The sequence below is a fragment of the Abramis brama genome (assembly GCF_963993115.1).
Source record: "Abramis brama genome assembly, chromosome: 8".
NCBI classification, from domain to species: Eukaryota; Metazoa; Chordata; class Actinopteri; order Cypriniformes; family Leuciscidae; genus Abramis; species Abramis brama.
The window spans coordinates 25,993,982-26,016,296 of NC_139970.1; the positions used below are offsets into that span (position 1 = coordinate 25,993,982).

At 38.1% G+C, this 22,315-nt stretch overlaps 1 protein-coding gene across 2 annotated transcripts; it reads left to right on the plus strand.

The window, feature by feature from the left end:
• The first annotated feature begins 663 nt into the window (after positions 1–663).
• On the plus strand, positions 664–21,228 carry ints6 (integrator complex subunit 6). Of its 2 annotated transcripts, none has more exons than XM_084122492.1 (18): positions 664–1,109; positions 1,198–1,275; positions 1,787–1,936; positions 3,528–3,617; positions 3,939–4,122; positions 11,461–11,586; positions 11,867–12,015; positions 12,309–12,461; positions 15,290–15,422; positions 15,535–15,629; positions 15,723–15,833; positions 15,921–16,136; positions 16,443–16,569; positions 16,761–16,903; positions 16,993–17,164; positions 17,306–17,647; positions 18,011–18,104; positions 19,776–21,228. In XM_084122492.1, the coding sequence occupies exons 1-18, from the start codon at positions 999–1,001 to the stop codon at positions 19,867–19,869; spliced, it is 2,568 nt and encodes an 855-aa protein (XP_083978618.1). In that variant the 5' UTR covers positions 664–998; the 3' UTR covers positions 19,870–21,228. The 2 variants fall into 2 exon arrangements, with proteins under 2 accessions (XP_083978618.1, XP_083978619.1); XM_084122493.1 differs by having other exon boundaries at positions 17,309–17,647.
• Positions 21,229–22,315: the final 1,087 nt, after the last annotated feature.

Genomic DNA, 22,315 nt, shown 5'->3' on the forward strand with positions numbered 1-22,315 from the left:
TTCTATCTTTGTTTCTAAGAAGTTCCTGCTGTTTGTCACTTTGTATAAAGAGAGCAAGGGCTTCCAAAGACCAACAACTACAAGAAAAAAGAAGAAGAAAAAAAACATAGAACAGGAATAAATGTCAATAAAGCAACAATAGCATGTCACTACATCATAATATTATGTACTTCTATGCATACTTTCCAACTCTTTATATGGAAAGGTGGGTATATGTAATATATAAATGAGTATAAACTGATTTTTATCCAGCAAATCATTATTTACAGAAATTAAAAAAGAAGTATAAATATAAACTTAGAGACTCTTTGAATAAAAAAACTATAAAGACTAAAAGTTGGAGAGCTTTACAGAGTATTTATTTGATAAAAAACTTTTTATTTATTTTTGTATGTTTTTTATGTTTTATTTTTGTATGCATAATTCAGTATCTGCATTAGAACGAAAGTGCATGTACAATGTTAATGTTTATGCAATACAAAACAAAATGTTTACAAACGCGCATGCTCCCGTTGAGCTTCGTTTTTTGAGAATATGCTAATGACTGATTTTCAGGTGCCAATCAGCAGAGGCGTTTTGACGCACGCTACTCGGGCAGGGCTTGGGAGGCGGAGTCAAGTGCTGAACGCAGAATAAAACCACTGCAGCCCGCGAGCAGATCTCAGAGTGAGGAGAATCATGGACGTAAACTAAACAGAAAGTTACCATGATAAAAGTTAGGCATTTCTTTCAAATTACAGCAACAACACCCGTTTCCCTTGTAAATCAACAACCTTTCCCCCCTAGGGTCTGAGGTTTGCTTAAGTTTACAAGGCATCGATCTTTCAACACTAACTACAGTTACTGCTACACTCTGACAGAAAGAATGCGCGAGACAGTTAGCATTAGCCGGCTAGCAGCGTGCTGACAGCAGCGACAGGAGGCGAACAAAAGATTTATCTGCATTTGTCCGCTTGCACTGACACTCGGTCCATGTAGAAGGGGCGATTATCAACACAATGCCCGTGTTACTTTTTCTGATAGACACGTCCGCTTCCATGAACCAGCGCTCCCACTTGGGCACTAGCTATCTGGACATAGCGAAGGGCGCAGTTGAGACTTTCCTGAAGGTAAATGAATACACGTCATTACTCCACATTCTTACTTTACTGAAAACTTAGAAAAAAAACGTACGTTTCCATCCACTTTTCTCCACAGCTGAGGAGCAGAGATCCGGCCAGCAGGGGAGACAGATACATGTTAGTGAGTTTCGAGGAAGCACCGGCTGGAATTAAGGTACAAACTCTTTTATTTCTTTCTAAACCGGTTTTATTTCACTCCAGACACTTTAATCACTCGCCTCGTCTGTTTGCGTTTCAAAACACCACGTCTAAATTTGTAGTGTGAAAACACTCTGCCCAGCATGAATTTGTGTGTTTAAACATGGCCGACATTTTGTTCAGTGTGGCAGCAGAGAGCTCTCTCTCTCTCTCTCTCTCTCTCTCTCTCTCTCTCTCTCTCTCTCTCTCTCTCTCTCTCTCTCTCTCTCTCTCTCTCTCTCTCTCTCTCTCTCTCTCTCTCTCTCTCTCTGTCTGTGTGTGTGTGTGTGTGTGTGTTTGAGGAAAGAGAGATGGGGGACTAGCCTAACTTAGTTTTCTCACCCAGAGAGAGGGCGAGAGAGCACTCTTCACTGCTCTTTACATTATTGCCTAAGCCAGTTTCAAATCAATGTGTCTGCCTGAAGGGATGTGATGCAAGGATCTCTTTAGAAGCATAACTAATCATTTGCTGTGTCTTGATATTTCAGGCCGGATGGAAGGACAGTCATGCCACTTTTATGACCGAGCTGAGGAACCTGCAAGCAGTTGGATTGACATCAATCGGCCAGTCTTTAAGGACCTCTTTTGATTTGCTCAATCTCAATAGATTAGTTTCGGGGATAGACAACTATGGACAGGTATGTTATAAACCAGGGACTGGTATAAAGTCTGTGGCCTAACCCCATGAGCCCACCCCCAACATCTCACAGTTAAACAAGCACCCAATAGGCTCACACTGTGCCAACACAATCCCAAGGGCCCCTGGTGACACACTGTTGTAATAAGTAAACTGCATCGTGGATGCAAATAAGGGCGATGACTAACTGAAGTGGAACCTCGATTATGCTGTGAAAGTGTGCTCTAGTTAAAATTGTTCAAGGTTGAGTGTCTTTTTAGTTCATTGGTTTTAAACAAAAAATTCTCAGAAGTTTTCTAGAGGACAGTTCTTGTATTTCTGCATGTTGAGCTGGTAAAATGCAACATATGCAAGATTTCCCCACACATATTTTGTGTTTGTTGTGGTAGTTGAACAAACTCAGGGTTATGGGATTAGTTTTGTGTTGACAAAACCAAAACAATCCGGTTAAGCTTTGTTTGTACCGTGACACTGATCATCAACTTCCTCTCTAATCAGATTTTGATCCTGAGTTCGTGGAATTTGTTCACATGAAAGTGTGACATCAGTAATGAACAGCCAATTACATGGCTTAAAAATATAGAAAAAAGTTAAGTTACTTTGATTCTTTGCGTTTTTACGTTTTTGTATGTATTCATTAGATATAAACATTTAAACTAAATGTGTAATAATTGTTAAACTAAAATTTCTCATGTCTAATGAATTAAGGGTATAATAATTTATATAAATCATAAAAAATAAATATGATCATCACTTAAAGCCAGATGATTTTGTCTTAAATGTTTCTATGTAATGACCTTTTATTTGGAGCAAGAGAAACTGGGAGAGTGACTTTATTGCATCAGAGCTGTCACTTTGCTTACAGCTGATTGGTCTGCAAACCTTTTGGTTTGCGATCTCTTACCCAGAACATATCCTGCCCCAGAGCAGGTTATCCGTGGAGCATAAGTTACTATGGTGATGAACACCGCTAAAAGCCGAGCTGCTTTCATGGTGCCTAAAAAACCCAGTGTTGGCACAAACTAAACTAAACCTACCACGCTACCTAAATCGGCTTCATGGTATAGGCCCCAGCTTTTTTGTTTACATGTTTATTTTTTGGACCAAAAAGAAAAATTTGTAAAATATGCTTCGGTTATGATTTAGACAATATATTCTCTCTCTGAGATTATTATTGGCATATAATAGAGCTGCATGTAGTGACATGACACAAGAAAAGTAGGGTCTTTAAATCTTTCCCCTGCCTGTGGTAAATTTAGACTCACTCTCTATATTATTGTGATTGCATAGTAATGGATCTCTTTTGTTTCTGGCTTACGTGTTTGTTTCAGAAATTACTCATCCATAAAATCTGCACTGTGCTGAAGATACAATTTAGTGTAATCATTGAAAGAGCAGAGCATTTAACTGATTGAGTTTACATTATTTTATCAGTGCATAGATGTCATATTTTATATTCGTATATTGAAGTCAGTGTGTTAACATCAAAAAGAGTGGGTGTATGAAGCTATGCCTTTGTCTAATGAGCTCCACTGCAGGTGCACAGTTTTTATGGTTATTTTATAATTTTTATTTCGTCTTGTGTTTTGCAGGGTAGAAACCCTTTTTTCTTGGAGCCAGCTATCATTTTGGCCATAACTGATGGCAGCAAGCTGACCAGCAGTTCTGGGGTGCAAGACGAGGTGGGTCATGTGTCAGTATGGGCCGGACTTGCGGACCCATGATAGCATCCTGTCTAGTCATGAGTTTCCTATTTTTCTTTTGTGCTTGCTATCCCGTGCTTGTTTTTTTCCCACTTAAACTTTTTCCTCTTGATATAGTTTGCTCCTTCCTTCCCATATCTATCTTCCGTTGTTCTCTTTAACAATATGACTTGCACATCTGTAAAAGTAACAGTTTCTAGCTGGTAAAATGAGTAATGGTCAAGTCAGTGTCTCCTACAGGAATTTTTTTCCATTTATGTGATGAAATGTGAATTAATTCATCCTTTTTCTCTGCTCCAGTTGCATTTACCCCTGACAACACCATTACCTGGCAGTGAGCTGACCAAAGAGCCCTTCAGATGGGACCAGCGACTCTTCTCTTTAGTGCTCCGCATTCCAGGCCACTCCTCTCCTGACCCTGAACCATTGGGTGGAGTTCCTCTTGACTCTTCTCCTATTACACCCATGTGTGAGGTCACCGGGGGTGTGTATACGTTTTAACTACATTTTAAGTGAAAATTTTATCACAGAGAGACAAAGGTGTAGAATAGAAAAGGCAATGGACTGCACGTTTTAAAAGTGAACTCAAATTAAAATGTAACTTTGTAGATTTTCCACCTGCTTTTTGTTACAATGCCGGTAGTATATATAAAAATTAATAATAAGGACTCGACATTAAGCCTTTTCATGTGCTTGTCCTTTGGACAAGTAAATCTGTCATTCACGTGTCAGAGTAAAAAAGTTGCTTGTCCGGACTCCGGAATTCTTTTTTTTTTATTCTTTTTTATTGTAAATATAAATTATTCTGAAGCAATATTCTCATCAGTGTTCAATCAGCTTTGATATATTTAAATATGCATATTATAATATCTGCACCTTTTAAAAGGCATCCCCTCCCCCAATCTTATTAAATATATGCTTCATCTTTCATTTTAAATTCCTAAATTTGATCAATAAATTAAATTATTTAGAATATTAAGACACAATATTAAGTATATTAATATTAAGAAACAGCTGTTACCCTTTTTAGGGCTGATCAAATTAAATAATTTAAAAATTGCAATTGCAATAAATAATATTATGAAATTGTTTTAAATATACAAATAAGAAATGTTGGAAAGAATGATACTACTTTTAAACAACACTAAACCGCCAGTAGGTGGCGGTAGGCGATCGTGTTAATGAGCGAGTCATTGATTTATTCATTCAAACGATTCGTTCAAACGGCTGATTCATTCAAGAATGAGACAGATGTTTATGAATGGGTCAGTGAATCTTTGACTCAACTGATTCATTCAAAATGCTAAATCATCCAGTAATGAAAACACGGTTGAGTGTTGCTGTGAGATGAGCTATAATTCTCCTGTGATCTTTGTTTGGAATTATTTTTGCTGCTGAAATGGAACAAAAACAGCCAATATTGCATCTAAAATGTAAGTGACTTAATTTTTACTATTTGAACTGTTGTAGGAAATCAGTGTCACATTTTCAATAGTGATGGTATTCAGGAAAACAGCACTCGTCGTGTGAGGTTGCTTAACATATTTTCAAAATATAAAAACTCCACATTTTTAGTGTGTGCTGCGCTCATTTGTTTAGATTTCTCCTGCGCAAGCCTCGACAGTGTAACCTCGTTACTGTCAGTAATACATTTATTATCCACTATCGATCGCAAATTACAATAAATGAAATAAAATCAGAATCATTGTCTCGTTTTAGTGATTGCCTAGTTATTTTTTTGTTATTGACGTTCTAATCAGGCTACTTGTCTGGTCGGGCAAGTAAAATTCTCTTCTCCTGGACAAGCGTTAATGTCGAGCCCTGAATAATGTTTATTCGTTCACTGTGTTACCTGGACCGAGAAATTCAAAACGCCTCATCCGGCAGACTTTTGACAACTCCAGGGCTTTCGTGAAAACTACAGATTAGCCTATACTTTTGCATTTTTATCTCCCACCCACGGACAGTCAGATCGACAGAACAGTTATTGTATTCATACAGTTATACAGTTATTGGTTCATTACTGAAAATTGCATTGTACTATGTCTACTCTTTAAAGGGTCATGAAACCCCCCTCTTTCAGCTCAAGTCCAGCTCACAATCTTTTTGAAAAATGCAACTTAAATGGGCGTGGTGGGTGTGAGAAGAAGGGAGGGGAGTGGGTGTGGTCAAAGCCCAAAGTGGCCCATGCATATCGACTGTCACTAAAAATCAGTGGTAAAACGTGAGGAAATGCTAGATTTTTTATAGCTGGCAAAGTTAAAGTCTAATGAAATACACTGACACCTTATTTTTGTCCTTTCAAAAGTAACTGAATGCCCTGCTACACATATTAGTCTACTACAGTAGGCTAATCATAATTCTATTTAAAACACATAAATGTACATGTATAATTATGCCATTATAAAATATATATTTGTTTATATACACACTATAAATGCATATATTTGAAAATAATAAATTTTCCGCTTAAAAAAAAAAAAAAAAAACGTTCCGTACATAGCCTAGATCTACGCGCCCCCTAAACACACATAATAAAGATGGACAATGACATAAACATTTGCACAAACTAAGCATACGGTCCATACAATTGAGGTATTATCGACATATCTAAATTTTAATAACGAGTGATTATTTAACAAAAGGCAAGTAAAACGGTCAGGGTTACATTTTAGACACACACACACACACACCTCTGAAGCGATAGGAAAAGTCCTCGGGACCGCATCACTCGCAAGACCAAAACCTGCATTGGTGTACAAGGTCGAAGTCCACCTTTCTCCAGTTGAATGGTTGCTACACACCCATAGTTTAGATGTGTCCGTGGTTGATGGCCGGAGTCTAGCCCTGGCAGAATCGCGGGGAAAGATGCACTGGAACTTTTGCACCACGAAAACAAACGCGCGTCCCATTATTGCCTCTCTCATCTACTACGCAAAATCACAGTTTGACATGTCTGTCTTTGGAAAGTTCCATGTGGTGTCATGAATAATTAAGAGGCAGTGTCTTCTCATTGGATAAGAAAACTCAGTCATGAATAATTATGAGACACCGATGAGTCATCAAAGTACTATAGTGCTCTGCCATGTCACAGCCTGTGACGTGGACACGATGAAGCCCGGAAGACAAAAATAGCGGAAAAAAACTAAAATTTAACCATTTTCCCCCTACTATTAAATCTAACAGATGCTAACATTGTCTTCAATGGTGTTCAACACACATACCTCTGTTAAAATCTCAGAAAATTTGGTTTAGGGTTTCATGACCCTTTAAACAGCATTATGGTTAAAAAAAAAACACTATGGCAACAGCTTTCTTTCCTGTATGCAATAGCGTTTTGCCTCGGGGGGGGTTGTTGGGTGGAACTGACAGAACAGCAGTTTCTTTCAGTTTTCCCTTCCGTTTGGCCTAAAACACTGTGTTTCATGGTCATCCTCTCCATATTTACGTTTCTTTTACAGCCTTCAGCCACCGCCTTAAAACGAACTGGATCCTTCAGTGGAAACCAAAAGTAACTCACTCCCGCTAAATGTTTACTCTTTGAATTCTTGCACCTGGGAATAATACAAGTCGACACCATTATAACTAAATGATTGCAAAGTAATTGTAATGGAATCCCAGTGATGGAATTTAACTCTGGCACAGATTTAAATTTTCTTTTTTCACATTTCTACTGCATAGGCAGCCAAGTTTTATTGAAAGCCCATTTTCTCAGCTTAGGAGTAGGCTACCCCTTTAAGTAGACTGGCAATGTTTATTGGTTCTAGTGCTAGATGCTTTATAGCCACCATGAAATATTTGGTTGGGTTGTGTGTGTGAGAATTATTTCTGATCAAGTATGTTTGAGATCACAAAGGAGGTATTTGCATTTAAAATAAAGATTTGAAAAAGATTTTGATTTTATTTTAGTTTTTATAGCTTTGAGGTTACAGTAAAAGTAGATTTGGTTAATAGGCCTGCCGTCGACTAAAGATTTTCCTTGTCGACTCTTAGTCATTCATTTAAGCCTAGATCTGACTCTTCGTCACTATTTTCTCCGATCTCAGTCTTCTCATATTATGAGAAGGGAACATTGTCGGAGAGAAGTTAGCTCTGTGTCTTGCTCACAATTACAGGGTTCCCACGGGTCCTTGAAATCCTTGAAAGTTTGTGAATCTAAAAAAAAATTCAAGGCCCTGGAAAGTTTTTGAAAATAAACATGCATAGATACAGGTCCTTGAAAGTGCTTGAATTTGTTTCGTGCGAGAACAGTTTTCTGGAAAAATTCCATATTATTCCCTCAAGTCCACTAATGTGTTATTTCGCCAACACTTCGTGGCCTATGCATACTAGCTTGCTTGATTTACGTTAGTTGCGCGCATTTTCGCGTTATGTTAAGCGTTTCCCGTTAAGTGCTTTCGCACCAAACTACAGCAATGGTACCTCAACGTTTCATGCAAAAGTAAATATCAGATCATTTTAGAATACAGTATAGGATGTACCGAATATTCTTCAGTTTTATGCAAATCAGAAATACGACAAATAGAATATCTGATCTGTCATATGGCCAAAAAAAGTTTTTTTTGCATAGTTGTGTTTGAGACAAAAAAAAACTGTAACAATGTATCTTACAAGGTAACACGATGTAACCTTGCTCTCACTTGAAATGTGTCCCCACATTAAGTCCTTGAATTTGAGGATATTGGACCTGGAAAGTTCTTGAAATTGAAGTTAACCAAGGTGTGGGAACCCTGAATTAAGCCGGCCTTTGAGAAGATGCGCTCTAATGGCATGGACGTTGTGCAATAAGTGCGGTACTAATTTAGCTACTACGCTCCACACAAACACTTGGATATTCGCCTTATTAGCGCACATTTATCTAGGTTGATGTTAACGATAGAGTGAGCAGCCATGTAAAGTGGCTAACATTAGGCTACTACTTGCATGTTGCAAGTCATGTTTGAGGTCCCGTTACCTTTTTGAGGTCATTCTTGAAATGTTCCCACACTTTGGATTTCCTGCCCGGCATATCACCGCAAAAAACAGTTTTAGCGATCTGTCACTGTATGACAATTCCTTTTGCCAATTCCTGTGGAGTTTTTGTTGTTGTTTTTCTGCGACTAACTGACTGATCAATGTAGTCATTTAAGCCTTTTAACTTTTAGTCGACTGTTGGGGGCAGCCCTACTCTTTCAGAAGCTGTACATGCCCGGCTGAGTAAATGTCAGATCATACCTATTGGGTGACGTTTAAATGCTGTGAAATAGTGTGTGAATTGTGAATTGAAGAGAATTGCTGAATTGTGGTTCAAGGGCAGATTTTACTGGACTTGTGTGTGCTGACTAATACATCTGTGTAATGGAGACAAACTAAACTATAGAGAAAAGAACAATGTCTGTCCTCTCATGTTGATAAAATACTAAAAACAATAGGGTGGCTACTGTGTGTGTGTGTGTGTGTGTGTGTGTGTGTGTGTGTGTGTGTGTGTGCATGTGTGCGCGCGTGCAGCTTTATGTGAATAGCTGTGGTCTGGCAGTGAACTGACGAGGAAAAAAGGCCACAGTGAACCATTTCATCTTAAAGCAGACAGTATTAATTTACTTCAAATATGCATAGCAGTGGATAAAATGTACATTTAAGTAGGGATGCACGATATATCGAGCACATATCGATATCGGCCGATAAATGGTCATTTTTGATGTTATCGATCCGATAAGAAAATTAGACCTATATATCAAAGCCGATAGATAATAGATTTACTTCAGTTGAGAGATGTGCGCTGTTCGCCATGATGATTTTGAATGACTTTAATCACTTCGAAAAGGAAGATAGTTAAGTGCAACATGCAGCACCAATCTGTCACATAGGCCCCACATTAAAATAGCCCCACATCATCACATAGCCTTCACCATACCTAGAGATTGGCATGGTTTTATTTCAGTTAGCCTAATAGCTGGTTTGATTTGCATTGAGAGATGATCTTATGGAAAAGCACTCCATGCTAATCTCGTATGGTGAAGGCTATGTGATGATGTGGGGCTATTTTAATTCCAAAGGCCAAGGGAACTTTATCAGGATGCATAGTATCCTGGATCTATGAAGTAACTGGCCTTTAAAAATAAAAATCTGCCTGCCTCTATGGGAATTTAACATGGGGTGTCCAGACTTATGCACCTTGTGTTTTAAGGAAGAACATTTATTTATTTATGATACATTATTCATTCACAAAGAAAATTGGTGTCCTTAAAGGTTGGATTTTTCCTAATTTTTTTAAGTAAGGCATTAAGTTCAATTTCCAAAAGATGATTTTTTTTATTCCTCTTTTTAGTCAACTTTAGCATGGGTGTCTAAACTTATGCATGGCACTGTATATCCGGTATAGATCTAATATAGGATGCGTTTGGTAGAGTTAATGAACGATGCAGTAAAACGCTTAATTGTACCGGCGGTGATCATCCTCATCTTTAGCGTGCGCAGCTCAAAAGGCAATGCATATAATTGGGACTGTCATAGACATGCCATTATAATGAGAACACTATTGTTATAAAACGTTGTAAATTCTCTGGCTTTAGTTGCCATTTCAGCGCGTTGTTGTGGGAATAGCGCGTCCAGAATAGGGATTACACGTTCTGACCAGCGCAGTCAAGTTTGCTTGTGCATTCACGTCATTTTGTGCAGATATAAGTCGTAATATTAAGTTTATGTAATATAAATATCTGATTAATCTCACATAATGCGTTTCGTTGATTTAAACAACCTGCTAGAAAAGTTCTTCAGTTTTCCTCTTCAGCTAGCCTACTCCTACAGCTAGCGCAATCAAACAGCAATTCAAAACATTAAAAAAATCGCAAAGCGATTCAGTTTAACGTTCGTTCTCTTCAGCTTCAGCGCGCGCAGCTCAAACAGCAATGATGTAATTTGAAACAGTAACGTTAAGCCTAATATTAAAGATGTTTACTATTACTGTAATATCAAAAATGTTTAAAAAAAAAACATTGATGCGTTATTATTAATAACTAGCACTTTTTTGTTCTGGTATTACTTTCATCAACAATATGGTTTGTTTAAAGTAATTTCCTTATTGTCTGTGTGGAGGCGATTCCATTTTATTTATCCATGGCATTTTGTTTCTTTATATGCAGCCCAATGTTATCCAATGACTTGTTTGCATTATTTAGCAATTTTATTTAATTTTTTTGTTAGGCAATATATTTTTTGGTAATATTTTACAATAAGGTTTCATTTGTTAATGCATTAACTAACATGAAGTAACAGAGCAATAGCCTTTGTTAATGTTAGTTAATAAAATATTTGTGTTCATGTAAGTTCACAGTGCATTAACTAATGTTAACAGATATAACTTTGGATCTTAATGTCTTATAAAATGTTGAGCTTAACATTAATAAATGCTGTAGAAGTATTGTTCATTAATTGTTGGTTCATGTTAACTAATGCTAACAAAATGAAACCTTATTATAAAGTGTTACCATTTTTGAATAAAGAAATTTGGCCAATCAAGTGTAAAATTAATTATAAAAGTTAAGGAATCTTACACTGGTTCAAACTAGGTTACTGTATTGTATGTTTGATTTATGTTGAAGACTTTGGGACATGGCTTTTAATGGTAAGCCTTTTGTTTATGTATACAGGCTATCAAAGTATATAAAAATTAGAATTTAGATTTTTCGGCCAATATATCGGTTATCGGCTTTAAAATGTAAAGAATTATGGGTTATCGGTATCGGCCAAAACGTTCATATCGGTGCATCCCTACATTTAAGCACTCCAGTTAAATCTCACGTCAGATGCAGTTGAACTGTTTCCCGTTTGTTTCTATGTTTAGGCCGCTCGTACAGCGTGTTTTCCCAGAGAATGCTGAACCAGTGCCTGGAGTCTCTGGTGCAGAAGATCCAGAGTGGTGTCGTCATCAATTTTGAGAAGACTGGACCTGATCCTCCACCTACTGAAGGTAAAGGAGGACCAGGCTTGTAGTTTTTTTTTAATGATAAATCTAATTATTAATTAATTATAAATACAATAAAACCGTAATATTGTGAAATAATAGAAATCTTTTCTAACTGTCACTTTTGATCAATTTAGTGCTTCCTTGCTGAAAAATAAATAAATAAATAATTTCCCAAAACAAAGAAGAAAAAAAATCTTACCCCAAACATTTGAATGGTAGTGTATGCTTTACAAAAAATGTAAACCAAGCCATTATTAATGACACTACTGTTTGTTTTTTCCAGATGGTCCAGCAGAGATGAAGTATGGACCTCAATCATGGCACAGCTGCCATAAGTTGATCTATGTCAGACCCAACCCTAAAACTGGTGTTCCTGTTGGCCATTGGCCTATCCCGGAGTCCTTTTGGCCTGACCAGAACTCTCCTACTTTGGTACGATAAAAACATGTTTCAATTTGTGTATATTGTACCATCTGTTCAGTCATTTTTATATCTAATGTAATGTGTATATGCTCTAGGTTTTTCTAGTGCAAAGTAAATGATTGTATGCAATTAATTTAAGTATATTTTTTATTATGACTATTGTTAATTTTATTACTCTTGAGTTTGCCATGAACATAGCCTTCGATGCTGGTATGTTGTTAAATGATAAATACTGTATTTTTTCCAGTGAAATGTAAACTTGTAAGTGTGCTGTATGCTCAGTTGCCTGTGTTCCTCTGCAGCCTCCACGTGCATCTCACCCACAAGTAAAGTTTTCATGTGTGGATTCAGAGCCCATGGTGGTTGACAAAGTGCCCTTTGACAAGTACGAGCTAGAGCCTTCCCCGCTCACTCAGTATATACTGGAGAGGAAATCACCACACACCTGCTGGCAGGTACTGCTAGAATCAGTATTTTAGTGCCATACATGCTAATCAGGGAACATGTTCACTCAGGGTACTTGCACACTTGGTTCGATTGACTGGACTGAGCCGGAGTTTGATTGCTCCCCCCTGCCCTCGCTGGATTGTTTTCACATTATAGTATTTGTGTCTGAACCGTGGTGCATTTTCATAATTAAAGCAGCAGCTGTTTACCCCTGTTGCTTAGTCAGTCACGCTTGTCAGGAAAATGAGTGAGAACTAGTTCATTTTATCAGCTTATCGTGTTAAATGTACTTTTTAGTTTTTATCATATTTAGTCAACTTGTGTCCTTTTTTTTTTTTTGTCCAGTAACTTTTTTCATCATGCTGCATAATTGTTAAACTGAAAAGATTGTTGTCATTTGATAAAAGTATTTTTACATTACATTATAATTATTTCACTTTCACCATAAGCACAAATCAAGAGAATGTCAACTTTATTTTACCTCATCTAGTAGGGGTGTGAACCGACACTGGTCTCACAGTTCGGTTTGATTACGATTATCATGTCATCGATTCAGTTCAATTCGATATCATGATGCACCGCATCCTCAATTTTCAATTTGACTTCAAAAGTGATGTGTGTGTGTGTGCGCGCGCGTGTGTGTGTGTGCGCGCGCGTGTGTGTGTGTGCGTGCGTGTGTGTGCGTGCGTGCGTGTGTGTGCATATGCTCGCCTGTTCGGGAAGTCACAGTGACAGAAACAGTAACATTCCAGTTTAAGTTTCAAGGGAGTAAAGATTGTTTATGCCATTAAGAAAAGGAAATCTGTCATAAATTTTTTTTTTAAAGAAAGTAGCGCTCATTAATCAGTGTATTATGTTACCATTAAAGATGCGCGCATCAGCCGTCGCCAAATCCACTGTTCAAGGCAAGGCAAGTTTATTTATATAGCACATTTCATACACAATGGCAATTCAAAGTGCTTTACATAGAATAAATTAAAATAATAAAAAGAAATAAGAATAATTAAAACAGTTTAGAAAAATAAAATGAAATGCAGTACAGTACAAACAGTCAAACAGTGGCACAGTGCTCATTCATTAAATGCACAGCTAAACAGAAGTGTTTTGAGTCTGGATTTGAATGTGACTACTGTAGGAGCACATCTGATCTCCTCTGGAAGCTGGTTCCAGCTGCGGCTGGCATAATAGCTAAAAGCGGACTCGCCATGCTTAGAGTGAACCCTTGGTATTTCAACTGATATGATCCTAATGATCTGAGTGATCTGTTGGGCTTATATTCAGTGAGCATATCTGCAATATATTGAGGTCCTAGGCCATTGAATGATTTATATACCAGTAATAATACTTTAAAATCAATCCTAAATGTAACTGGGAGCCAGTGTAGAGACCTGAGGACTGGTGTGATATGTTCATATTTTCTGGTTCTGCTCAGAATCCTGGCGGCAGCGTTCTGTATGAGCTGCAACTGTCTTATGGTCTTTTTGGGAAGGCCAGTGAGGAGTCCATTACAATAATCCACCCTGCTGGTGATGAAAGCATGCACAAGTTTCTCTAAGTCTTGTCTGGAAACAAAGCATCTAATTCTTGCAATATTTTTGAGATGATAGTATGCTGATTTAGTTATTGCTTTGACATGACTACTGAACCTAAGGTCTGACTCTAGTGACACACCAAGATTCCTGACTTGATTTTTAGTTGTTTGACCCCTAGAGTGAAGGTATGCGTTCACCTTGAGAACTTCATCTTTGTTTCCAAGCGCAAGGTGACGATCATCCATTTATAATCAAGCGTAACAACACAGAATAATTGTAATTTGACCATTGGGTGCGGATACTTAAATCAGAGAAAATTATTTGGGCGGGTGGATGATTTATTTTTGGCTACGGATTCGGGTGACGTTGGAGCTCATCCGCTAAAGCAGACTCTGCCAGGCGTTAACAGCTCGGGGTGAAAACGGCTAATGTGGTTTATCAAGTTAGTGGTATTACCTCCTGCATATTCTATTTGTGCGTGACATGAGCGCACACAGCGCGTGTCTTCTGCAGGTCGTGCTTACCAGGTTGTTCATAAAAGCCGAAATGTGCCCAGATGTAGCTAGGCTCTTAAAGTAGTTGGAGCATTTTTAATTTTCTCGCACTCGCGTCTCACCTCCCTCTGACCATTGTATCCCACGCGACAAATGACGTCAGAAAAGCGTTGGTACATTATAATCGGTTATGGTCTATTACTGAACCGATACCGAATCGTCATCGTCTGCATCGCGATGCATCGTAGAAACGATTAATTTTGACACCCCATCATCTAGTGTAATTATTAATTTTAGGCTATTTATCATAAATTAACTGTCTACTTTAAGAAAACTGGTAAAACAAGAAACTTCTCTTCAAAAATGAGAACAGTGAAATCCCTAATAGTAATTCCAATAATTCCAAATGTTTTTTTCTATTAAAACAGCTACAAAAAGTTTTAATATTTTCACACAGGTTACGTAAGTGCATTTATTCAGCAACCACAACCGTAAACAATATAATTGAGATCCATATTTAGATTTATTACAGTTCATCACTGAGAAGTTTTGATCACAGATTTAGTCGCAGCACCCTGCAATCGCAGCTTTACACACTACTCCCTTTTTATGCGTATTCGGGTTCGGTTCAAGGGTGTGTACCCGAGTTCGGAAAACAGCGTTCACATCATCCAAAAGAACCAAACTCTGAAGTCAATCGAACCCAGTTGTGCACCAAAAGTGCTAGTGTGAAAGCACCCTCAGAATTCACTAACTTGCACCTCTACTATGGCTGAACGTTTATTGCTGTAACGTTTTATTCTCTCTCAGGTTTTTGTGTGTAATAGTGCTAAATACGGGGAACTCGGGCAGCCATTTGGCTATCTGAAGGCCAGCACAGCTCTAACCTGTGTCAACCTGTTTGTCATGCCCTATAACTACCCTGTGGTGCTGCCTTTGCTTGGTAAGTGTCATTAGTAACATCTCATTTATCAGAATTTGACACTGTATTTGCTTTTGTATTTTATTTAATTGTTGATGGATAAGTCACATAACTGTTCATCATGCATTTATAGATGACTTGATTACTGTGCATAAGTTCAAGCCTCCAGCGAAGTGGCGACAATCTTTTGAAAACTATCTTAAAACAATGCCACCCTACTACATCACTGTAAGTAATGGAATCACTCATGTTCATTTTAACATTACAAAAGTAATTAAATTAAATTATTTTCTCTTTTTTTCTTCATCCTGATTCTTTCAGGCCCTGCGGAAAGCACTAAGAATGATGGGAGCTCCAAACTTGCTGGCTGACAACATGGAGTATGGCCTCAGCTACAGTGTTGTGACCTATCTCAAAAAGCTCAGTCAGCAGGTGTGTACTAATATAGCTTGTTTTTAAAGGCTTTGTTCTTAAAAGTGTTTTATGAAGTTATGAATGATTAAATTGTGTATGTTACAGACGAAGGTCGAGGCAGACAGAGTTTGTGCATCAGTAGGGAAAAAGGCGGTGCCAGAAGGTGGGATTAAACTTCGCTGCAGAAGCTCCGCCCTCTCTCTGGCCCACAGAAAGGATTTCACACAGCTGCTGCAAAGTATCATAGGAGATGGGCCAGCTCTGCCAATGGAGGCAAACACCAAGGAGTTTGCCGGCTTTCAATTAGCTGCTCTGAATAAAGTGCGTGCATGTACACTACTGCACACTTTGTAGATGTTTTGTACGGTTTTCATGTGCTCAAGACCAGGAGATCCACAAAGAATACACATACATATGACCTCTCTAAATTTAAATCAAGTCAGTGTGAGATTAATGTTTAAAAGGCTGGAATTGACTGCGAGTGTTTTGAGTATATGTGGAACATTTTGCTTTTTTAGAATCACATTTTTTGTGCATAACCAACTTTACAACAGGGTATTGTTCAGCAAGTAATCCATGGTCAGTTCAGATCCCTCATCTTTTCCCTTATCCTCTTTGACAACACAGGCATTAAAACCACAAGGATTGCGAAACCCCTATGATATCCCAAGAGCTCATCTACTGGACCAGCTGAGTCGCATGAGGCGGAACCTTCTGCATTCTAGCATCTGCATTCTGAAAGGACAAGATCAAGGTAATGCTCAGACAGCCATAAATAGTTATTGGTTTCCATTCCGAGACGATTCTCTCAATTATATTTAGTTTGATTTCCAAAAGAACTGCAAACCTTTGACTTCAATTTGTGATAAGGTTAATTTCATGATGCCATTTATATGGTCATTTTTTAACATTATGTAACTTCAAATCTATTTTATTTTTTTCTAGATCAGCTTCACAGTGTGCCTATAGCTCAGATGGGCAACTATCAGGACTTCTTGAAGCATTGCCCGTCCCCTCTGAGAGAGGCAGACCCCGATCAGCCTAAACGTCTGCACACTTTTGGTAACCCCTTCAAATTGGACAAGAAGGTAATTTTGGATCTCCGGCTTTCAAAAAGAAGCACTACACAGATTTGACTTTCAGGCAAATAGCATTTTTTCTCTTCTTTTCATGTCAGGCGATGATGGTGGATGAGGCAGATGAATTTGTTACTGGCACTCAAGGCAAAGGCAAACGTCCTGGAGAGTCCAGCAGTCCTGCTGGGGTAGGGGCCCCCAAACGCAGGCGCTGCATGTCTCCACTTCTTCGGCCGGGACGGGCATATACACCTCCCAAAACACCACCCAGAAGTAAGTAAGCAATAAATTCATGCAGAAAAAAACCTTTAGTAGCAGGTTTGACAATCATCCCACTTAATTCTGGTTCCTTAGTGTCTAAAACATGAAAGCTTCAATTTTACTTGTGCATGTTTCATGTCTGATCCAACACAGCAGCAGATAATGATCACACAGAATTGGAAAACCACATCACCAACCATCTTGAGTCAAACAACAACAACTTGGACAAGGAGCTGAGTCCTGTGCCAGAGTCTGAACCGATCGAGCAAAGGAACCACCTCCAGTTGGATGAGATTGAGAACCAGCAGGACGGAGTTCAGGAGAACGGCCAGTCCAGCGAGAGCGAGCTCTCTCTGGGCAGTGAGGGTGAAGAGGAGGCCCCGTGCCGCTACCCTTCCCCCTGCCAGCTGAAGAAAATCAGAAACGAAGAGAGCCAGGAGCTGAACTCTGAACTCAGAGTGCTCATCACCAAGGAGATCCGGAAACCTGGAAGACGTAAGTAACAACACACATGTGCAGATGTCTGCAACTAAACACTGCTCAAGTGTTTCCATCATTTCCTCTCTTGATGCTCTTTCCTGGACGGCGTCCAATAAGCGAAGGAGGGCTGGTCTCCCACCAACGCTTTGTCTTGTGAAATCAACTGGACATTTTGGCGTCTTTTGCTAAATGTGAAAATCTGTAATATTGTTACAGCTGGGTTCCATTTTGTTTTTTTTATTTGTACATTGTACAATATTACCGGTCTTGGGAAATTAATTTGTTCCTGTGGTTTTACAATTATTTTTTGACATTGCTCATGACACCATACATCAAATCTTTCCACCACCAATCCCCCCCCCCCGGTCCTTAACGCAGGTTATGAGAAAATCTTCTACCTCCTCAAGCAAATCCAGGGCAGTTTGGAAACACGTCTGATCTTCCTGCAAAGCATAATCAAAGAGGCTGCCAGGTAAACTCCTTTCTCCAGATTCAAAATTTTGAAGTAGATTAACTACATATTGGTATTTGTACGAAGAGTAAAGCCCAAATAAAAAAAAATGTACGCATACAAAAGGATATACTTGCAGTGTATGATAATTACTTTTTTTATCAGCATAGAATGCATGGAGACAGATTTTTCACTGTACGCTTAGTTCATATATGCGCCTTGAATTTTTTTGCCACTAATCAGTTGGTCCACAAGGTGGCAGCACTGGATTTGCAGTAAAAAAAAGAAAGACAGAGCAACAAACTACTGGAGACACAACAATAGGTGCAAGCATTGCCTGTTTTTTACTCCACTTTTAGACATACATTCGCAAACTTCCCTAAGCACTTCCCCTTGGTGGAATCCCCGCCACCATTTTGAAGTACGTTCAACTTCAAGTGGACGAGAGAAGTTTATTTGGACAGACCCTCGATTCTGACTGAGGGAGCGAGTCTACTGTACTCATGTACACTTCATGCAGATCTATAGACAACAATGCAACACAACTGTGACTTCACAACAGCAACTCACTTTGCTCGCACTTAAAGGACAATTCCAGTGAAAAATGAACCTAGGGGTAATTAACACATGGTTACCGAGTCGATTGCTCCCTGGGATGCGTTTTCATGAAAATCGAATGTAACTAATCAACTAATCGAGTCACGAACGCCGTGCTAAGTGAGCTGGTCGATAGGAATTACGTTTGTGAAATATAACGTAGCACGGCGTTCGTGACTCGATTAGTCGAGACTGTTTTCCAAGATGCCTGCTGCCTGTTAACGCGTAATGTACTGTCTTTATAAAGTCTCTTCTTATTAAACTGTCTGTACACTTACAAAGTTCTCAATGCTTCGGTTTGCATGTAAGGACCCTCATTATGCTACCGTGTTAGTGTGAGGCTATTTTGAGCCTTGTTAGTGGTATTAACTAGCGATTTACTTTTACTTACTCTGTGCCCCATATACTAGCGTTATGAGCTAATCTGTTTTTAGAGATAAAACTCTTTACATTCGATTTTCATGAAAACGCATCCCAGGGAACGATCGACTCGGTAACCATGTGTTAATTACCCCTAGGTTCATTTTTCACCGGAATTGTCCTTTAACCGCAAGGGCTTAGGGCATTACATTTAAACACATTGCAAGGGTTCCACCAGTAGTGAGCGCTTGTGCAGCGTAAGCAATGACTTGCATCTGAGAGAAGGGCATAAAAATGGACTTAAACGCTATATATACATGCATACATGCATGCATACAGCGTTTAAGTCCATTTGTATGCCCTATATATACTTTGCAATAGTCATTTAAACTAAAGTTGGACAAAACTCAAAAAAAAAAAAATATTGGTCAAGTTGTGGAGAGAAATGGTACAGACACTGGACAAGGATGAAGCTTTCTGGTGTGCATGTGTCGACTGTCGAGTGCCTGTGTTTGTGTGCTATCAAAAGTATACTTTCGGTATGTGTTTGCTGCACGTATGCCTAAGCATTCATGTAAAAATTGAAGTGTACTTTGGGCATAATGTGGGAACACAAATGTCTGCACTTCCAATGCATTAAGCCATAAAAATTACGCTACTATTCTATTAATATCTAATTACTAATTAATTACATTGTGTGTTTGTGTGTGTGTTTGTTTGTGTGCACGTGCACAGGTTTAAGAAGAGGGTCTTGATTGAGCAGCTGGAGAACTTCTTAGAGGAGATTCACTTAAGAGCCAACAGCATGAATCATCTGGACGGTTTCTGAGCACTCCATCTGCCCTACTTGAAATACTCGCGCACAGATCTGCACTATTTATGTAACGTTACTTGGCACTCGTGTGTCTCCAGTTTTTATCAGTATTGAAGCTGATTTTATCGATGAGGACTTGATGGGTTGTCTCTAAACCTCAGGACTGGGGGGATATGGGAATGTTTCTATGTCAGATGGTCATAAACGCACTGCTCCTTTTCTTTTTCGTGACGTTTCTTATTCCACTTTTCTTGACGTTTTTTCCTATCTAATTGTGCCAAAGAGAACTGGTTGAATGGCATCATATTCCGCCTCATCTCATTTGCATTTTTGTATTCTCCCCCCACAGTTCCCTGTGACATTTTGACACATGGCATTGATCACCAATATAAACGTTTTCAAATTTTTCATTTCAGTCGAGAATAGCGTCTCTGCAAACTCACTGCTGCATTCGGTTTCAGGCAAGATTATTTACTGGAAAGTAGATCTTTATCAGCAATATTCTCCACCAATAAAAAGGCGAGTTACAAAGCAATTATTTAATGTTGGAGGTTTGAGTGACATTGAGGTTTTATAATTAATTGTAGTCTTGTACACTCCAAAAATCATTGTTGATTATCAAATAACTCATCTCAGGAATGATGTCGTTGCAAAAGATTTAGCTTTTGGCAGCAGAGGAACATCTTTCTGAAGTTTTGTTTTCCTGATATTCTAAAAAAAGCTCTTATCTATATTTAAAAAAAGTTGTTACTTGAACTTTTTTTTTTTTTTTTTTTATTCTTAAAAACCACACATCCTTATTCCACATGGCAAATTTCTGTGAATAAGTAAGGACTGTAACACGTATGAACTTTGATATCTTTGCTGAAAATTGCAAGTCAGTTATGCATTAAGTAACCAAATTTGATTTACTGAAGTAACAACCAGAAGGATATAATAATGAAACATGCAAACGATGTAAAGTTGATATTTAAACATCCATGAGAGTCAAGAGAGCCACTTATTCATTAACATGGGAAGTTGCTGCTAATGTATTCCTACATTACTGCCAAATTTTCAGTATCCCTTAGCTTATTTTGGTCTTTGTGCGTCTCACCCTCCTAACCCTGCACCCTAATGTAGGGACCAAATCTTCATCATAAATGTTATAGATAAATCTGTGGCTTCTTTAAAAAAAAGTATTTTTATTATGCTGTATATATGTACATGGTGACATTGAAAATATTATTTAAGAGAATGTTTTGGTGGAAAGCCTTTTTTGTATGTATTTGAATAAAGTCTATTTTACACTGTGAATAGTCATGTAAATAAATGACATTTTTCTGTCATTAATTTCTCAGTGGCACAATGTCATTAAAAGGATTGCAAATCTTACCATGTTCGTGGTGTTTTTTCCCCCATACACTGAAATCCATAAGTTTGCCGGGAAGTATTCAAGTGGCTCATTGCAGTGTATTTATTATTTTTATTTATTTTTTTCCTATCGATTAAACAGATCTTAACGTAAACTCGCGGGTATATGCAACATACATATCTAATTATTGAAATTTGTGAGATCTAGAACTAAAACTCATTATTTTATTCATTAGTAGACAATGTGTCTTGAGCTCCAAATCTGAGACCATCAAAAGTAGGACTAAAAAAAATAATCCGTTATCGATGTTTGAGGTAATACATTTATCTTGTGGAATGCTAGCCTAGTTTATTCCCCTTCGTATCTTTTACTTGTGACTGCTAAACTGTAAATTAACTCTTTCCCCGCCATTGACGGAATTGTACCTCTTTCCTTGTTTTTTCACTTTTATTCGGTAGAGGGCGCTATTAAATCTTCTGAAAGAGTACTGAACCTCATGAACAAAACACATGCGAAGAAGCAGATCAAAAAGCGATATCATAATGTGAAAAAAGAACGCCATCATCAACATTAAACTGCATATAAATTAAAACTGAAGGAAATTTTGACCCAGGACGAGTAGAACTGTACAGCTTTAGGGGGTGCTGCTGAGGGACTCGATTTACTCCGTCTATAATGTTTTGATCATAGTGAATCCCATCCAGACGTAGTCTTTGACAAAAACGGGATTTTCTCAGGTTTTTGCTCAAAATGATCCTTTTATTTGTATTAAACTTGCCCACATTCAAATGTTGATTAAAAAAATAATGCATGAAGCTTGAATAAAATGTTTTCTTTCTTTTTAAGCACATTTTGCATTTTCAGATATTCATACAAAACATTCTGGCGGCCATGAAACTTGTGAAAATTATCAAAAATGCTGGTGGTGGCTGGCAACTTTTTTCAGAAACGCTGGTGGGGAAAGTTGAGCATGGACTGTGTTATCTTGATGGTCAGAGCTCTTTTATTCCTGAAATTTGAAATCCTATTGGGATTTAGTTATTTTGATGTTATATTTTTGCATCTTATAATGCCACATTGTGATCCAATAGCCTTTTTACATTTTTC

Bases quoted from the DNA above. Each gene is read 5' to 3' on its own strand.
- ints6 (XM_084122492.1), top strand. From the start codon at position 999: ATGCCCGTGTTACTTTTTCTGATAGACACGTCCGCTTCCATGAACCAG. The intron at 4,123-11,460 runs GTGTGTATACGT...TTCTATGTTTAG, and splicing joins CATGTGTGAGGTCACCGGGG to GCCGCTCGTACAGCGTGTTT. The intron at 12,462-15,289 runs GTACTGCTAGAA...ATTCTCTCTCAG, and splicing joins CACCACACACCTGCTGGCAG to GTTTTTGTGTGTAATAGTGC.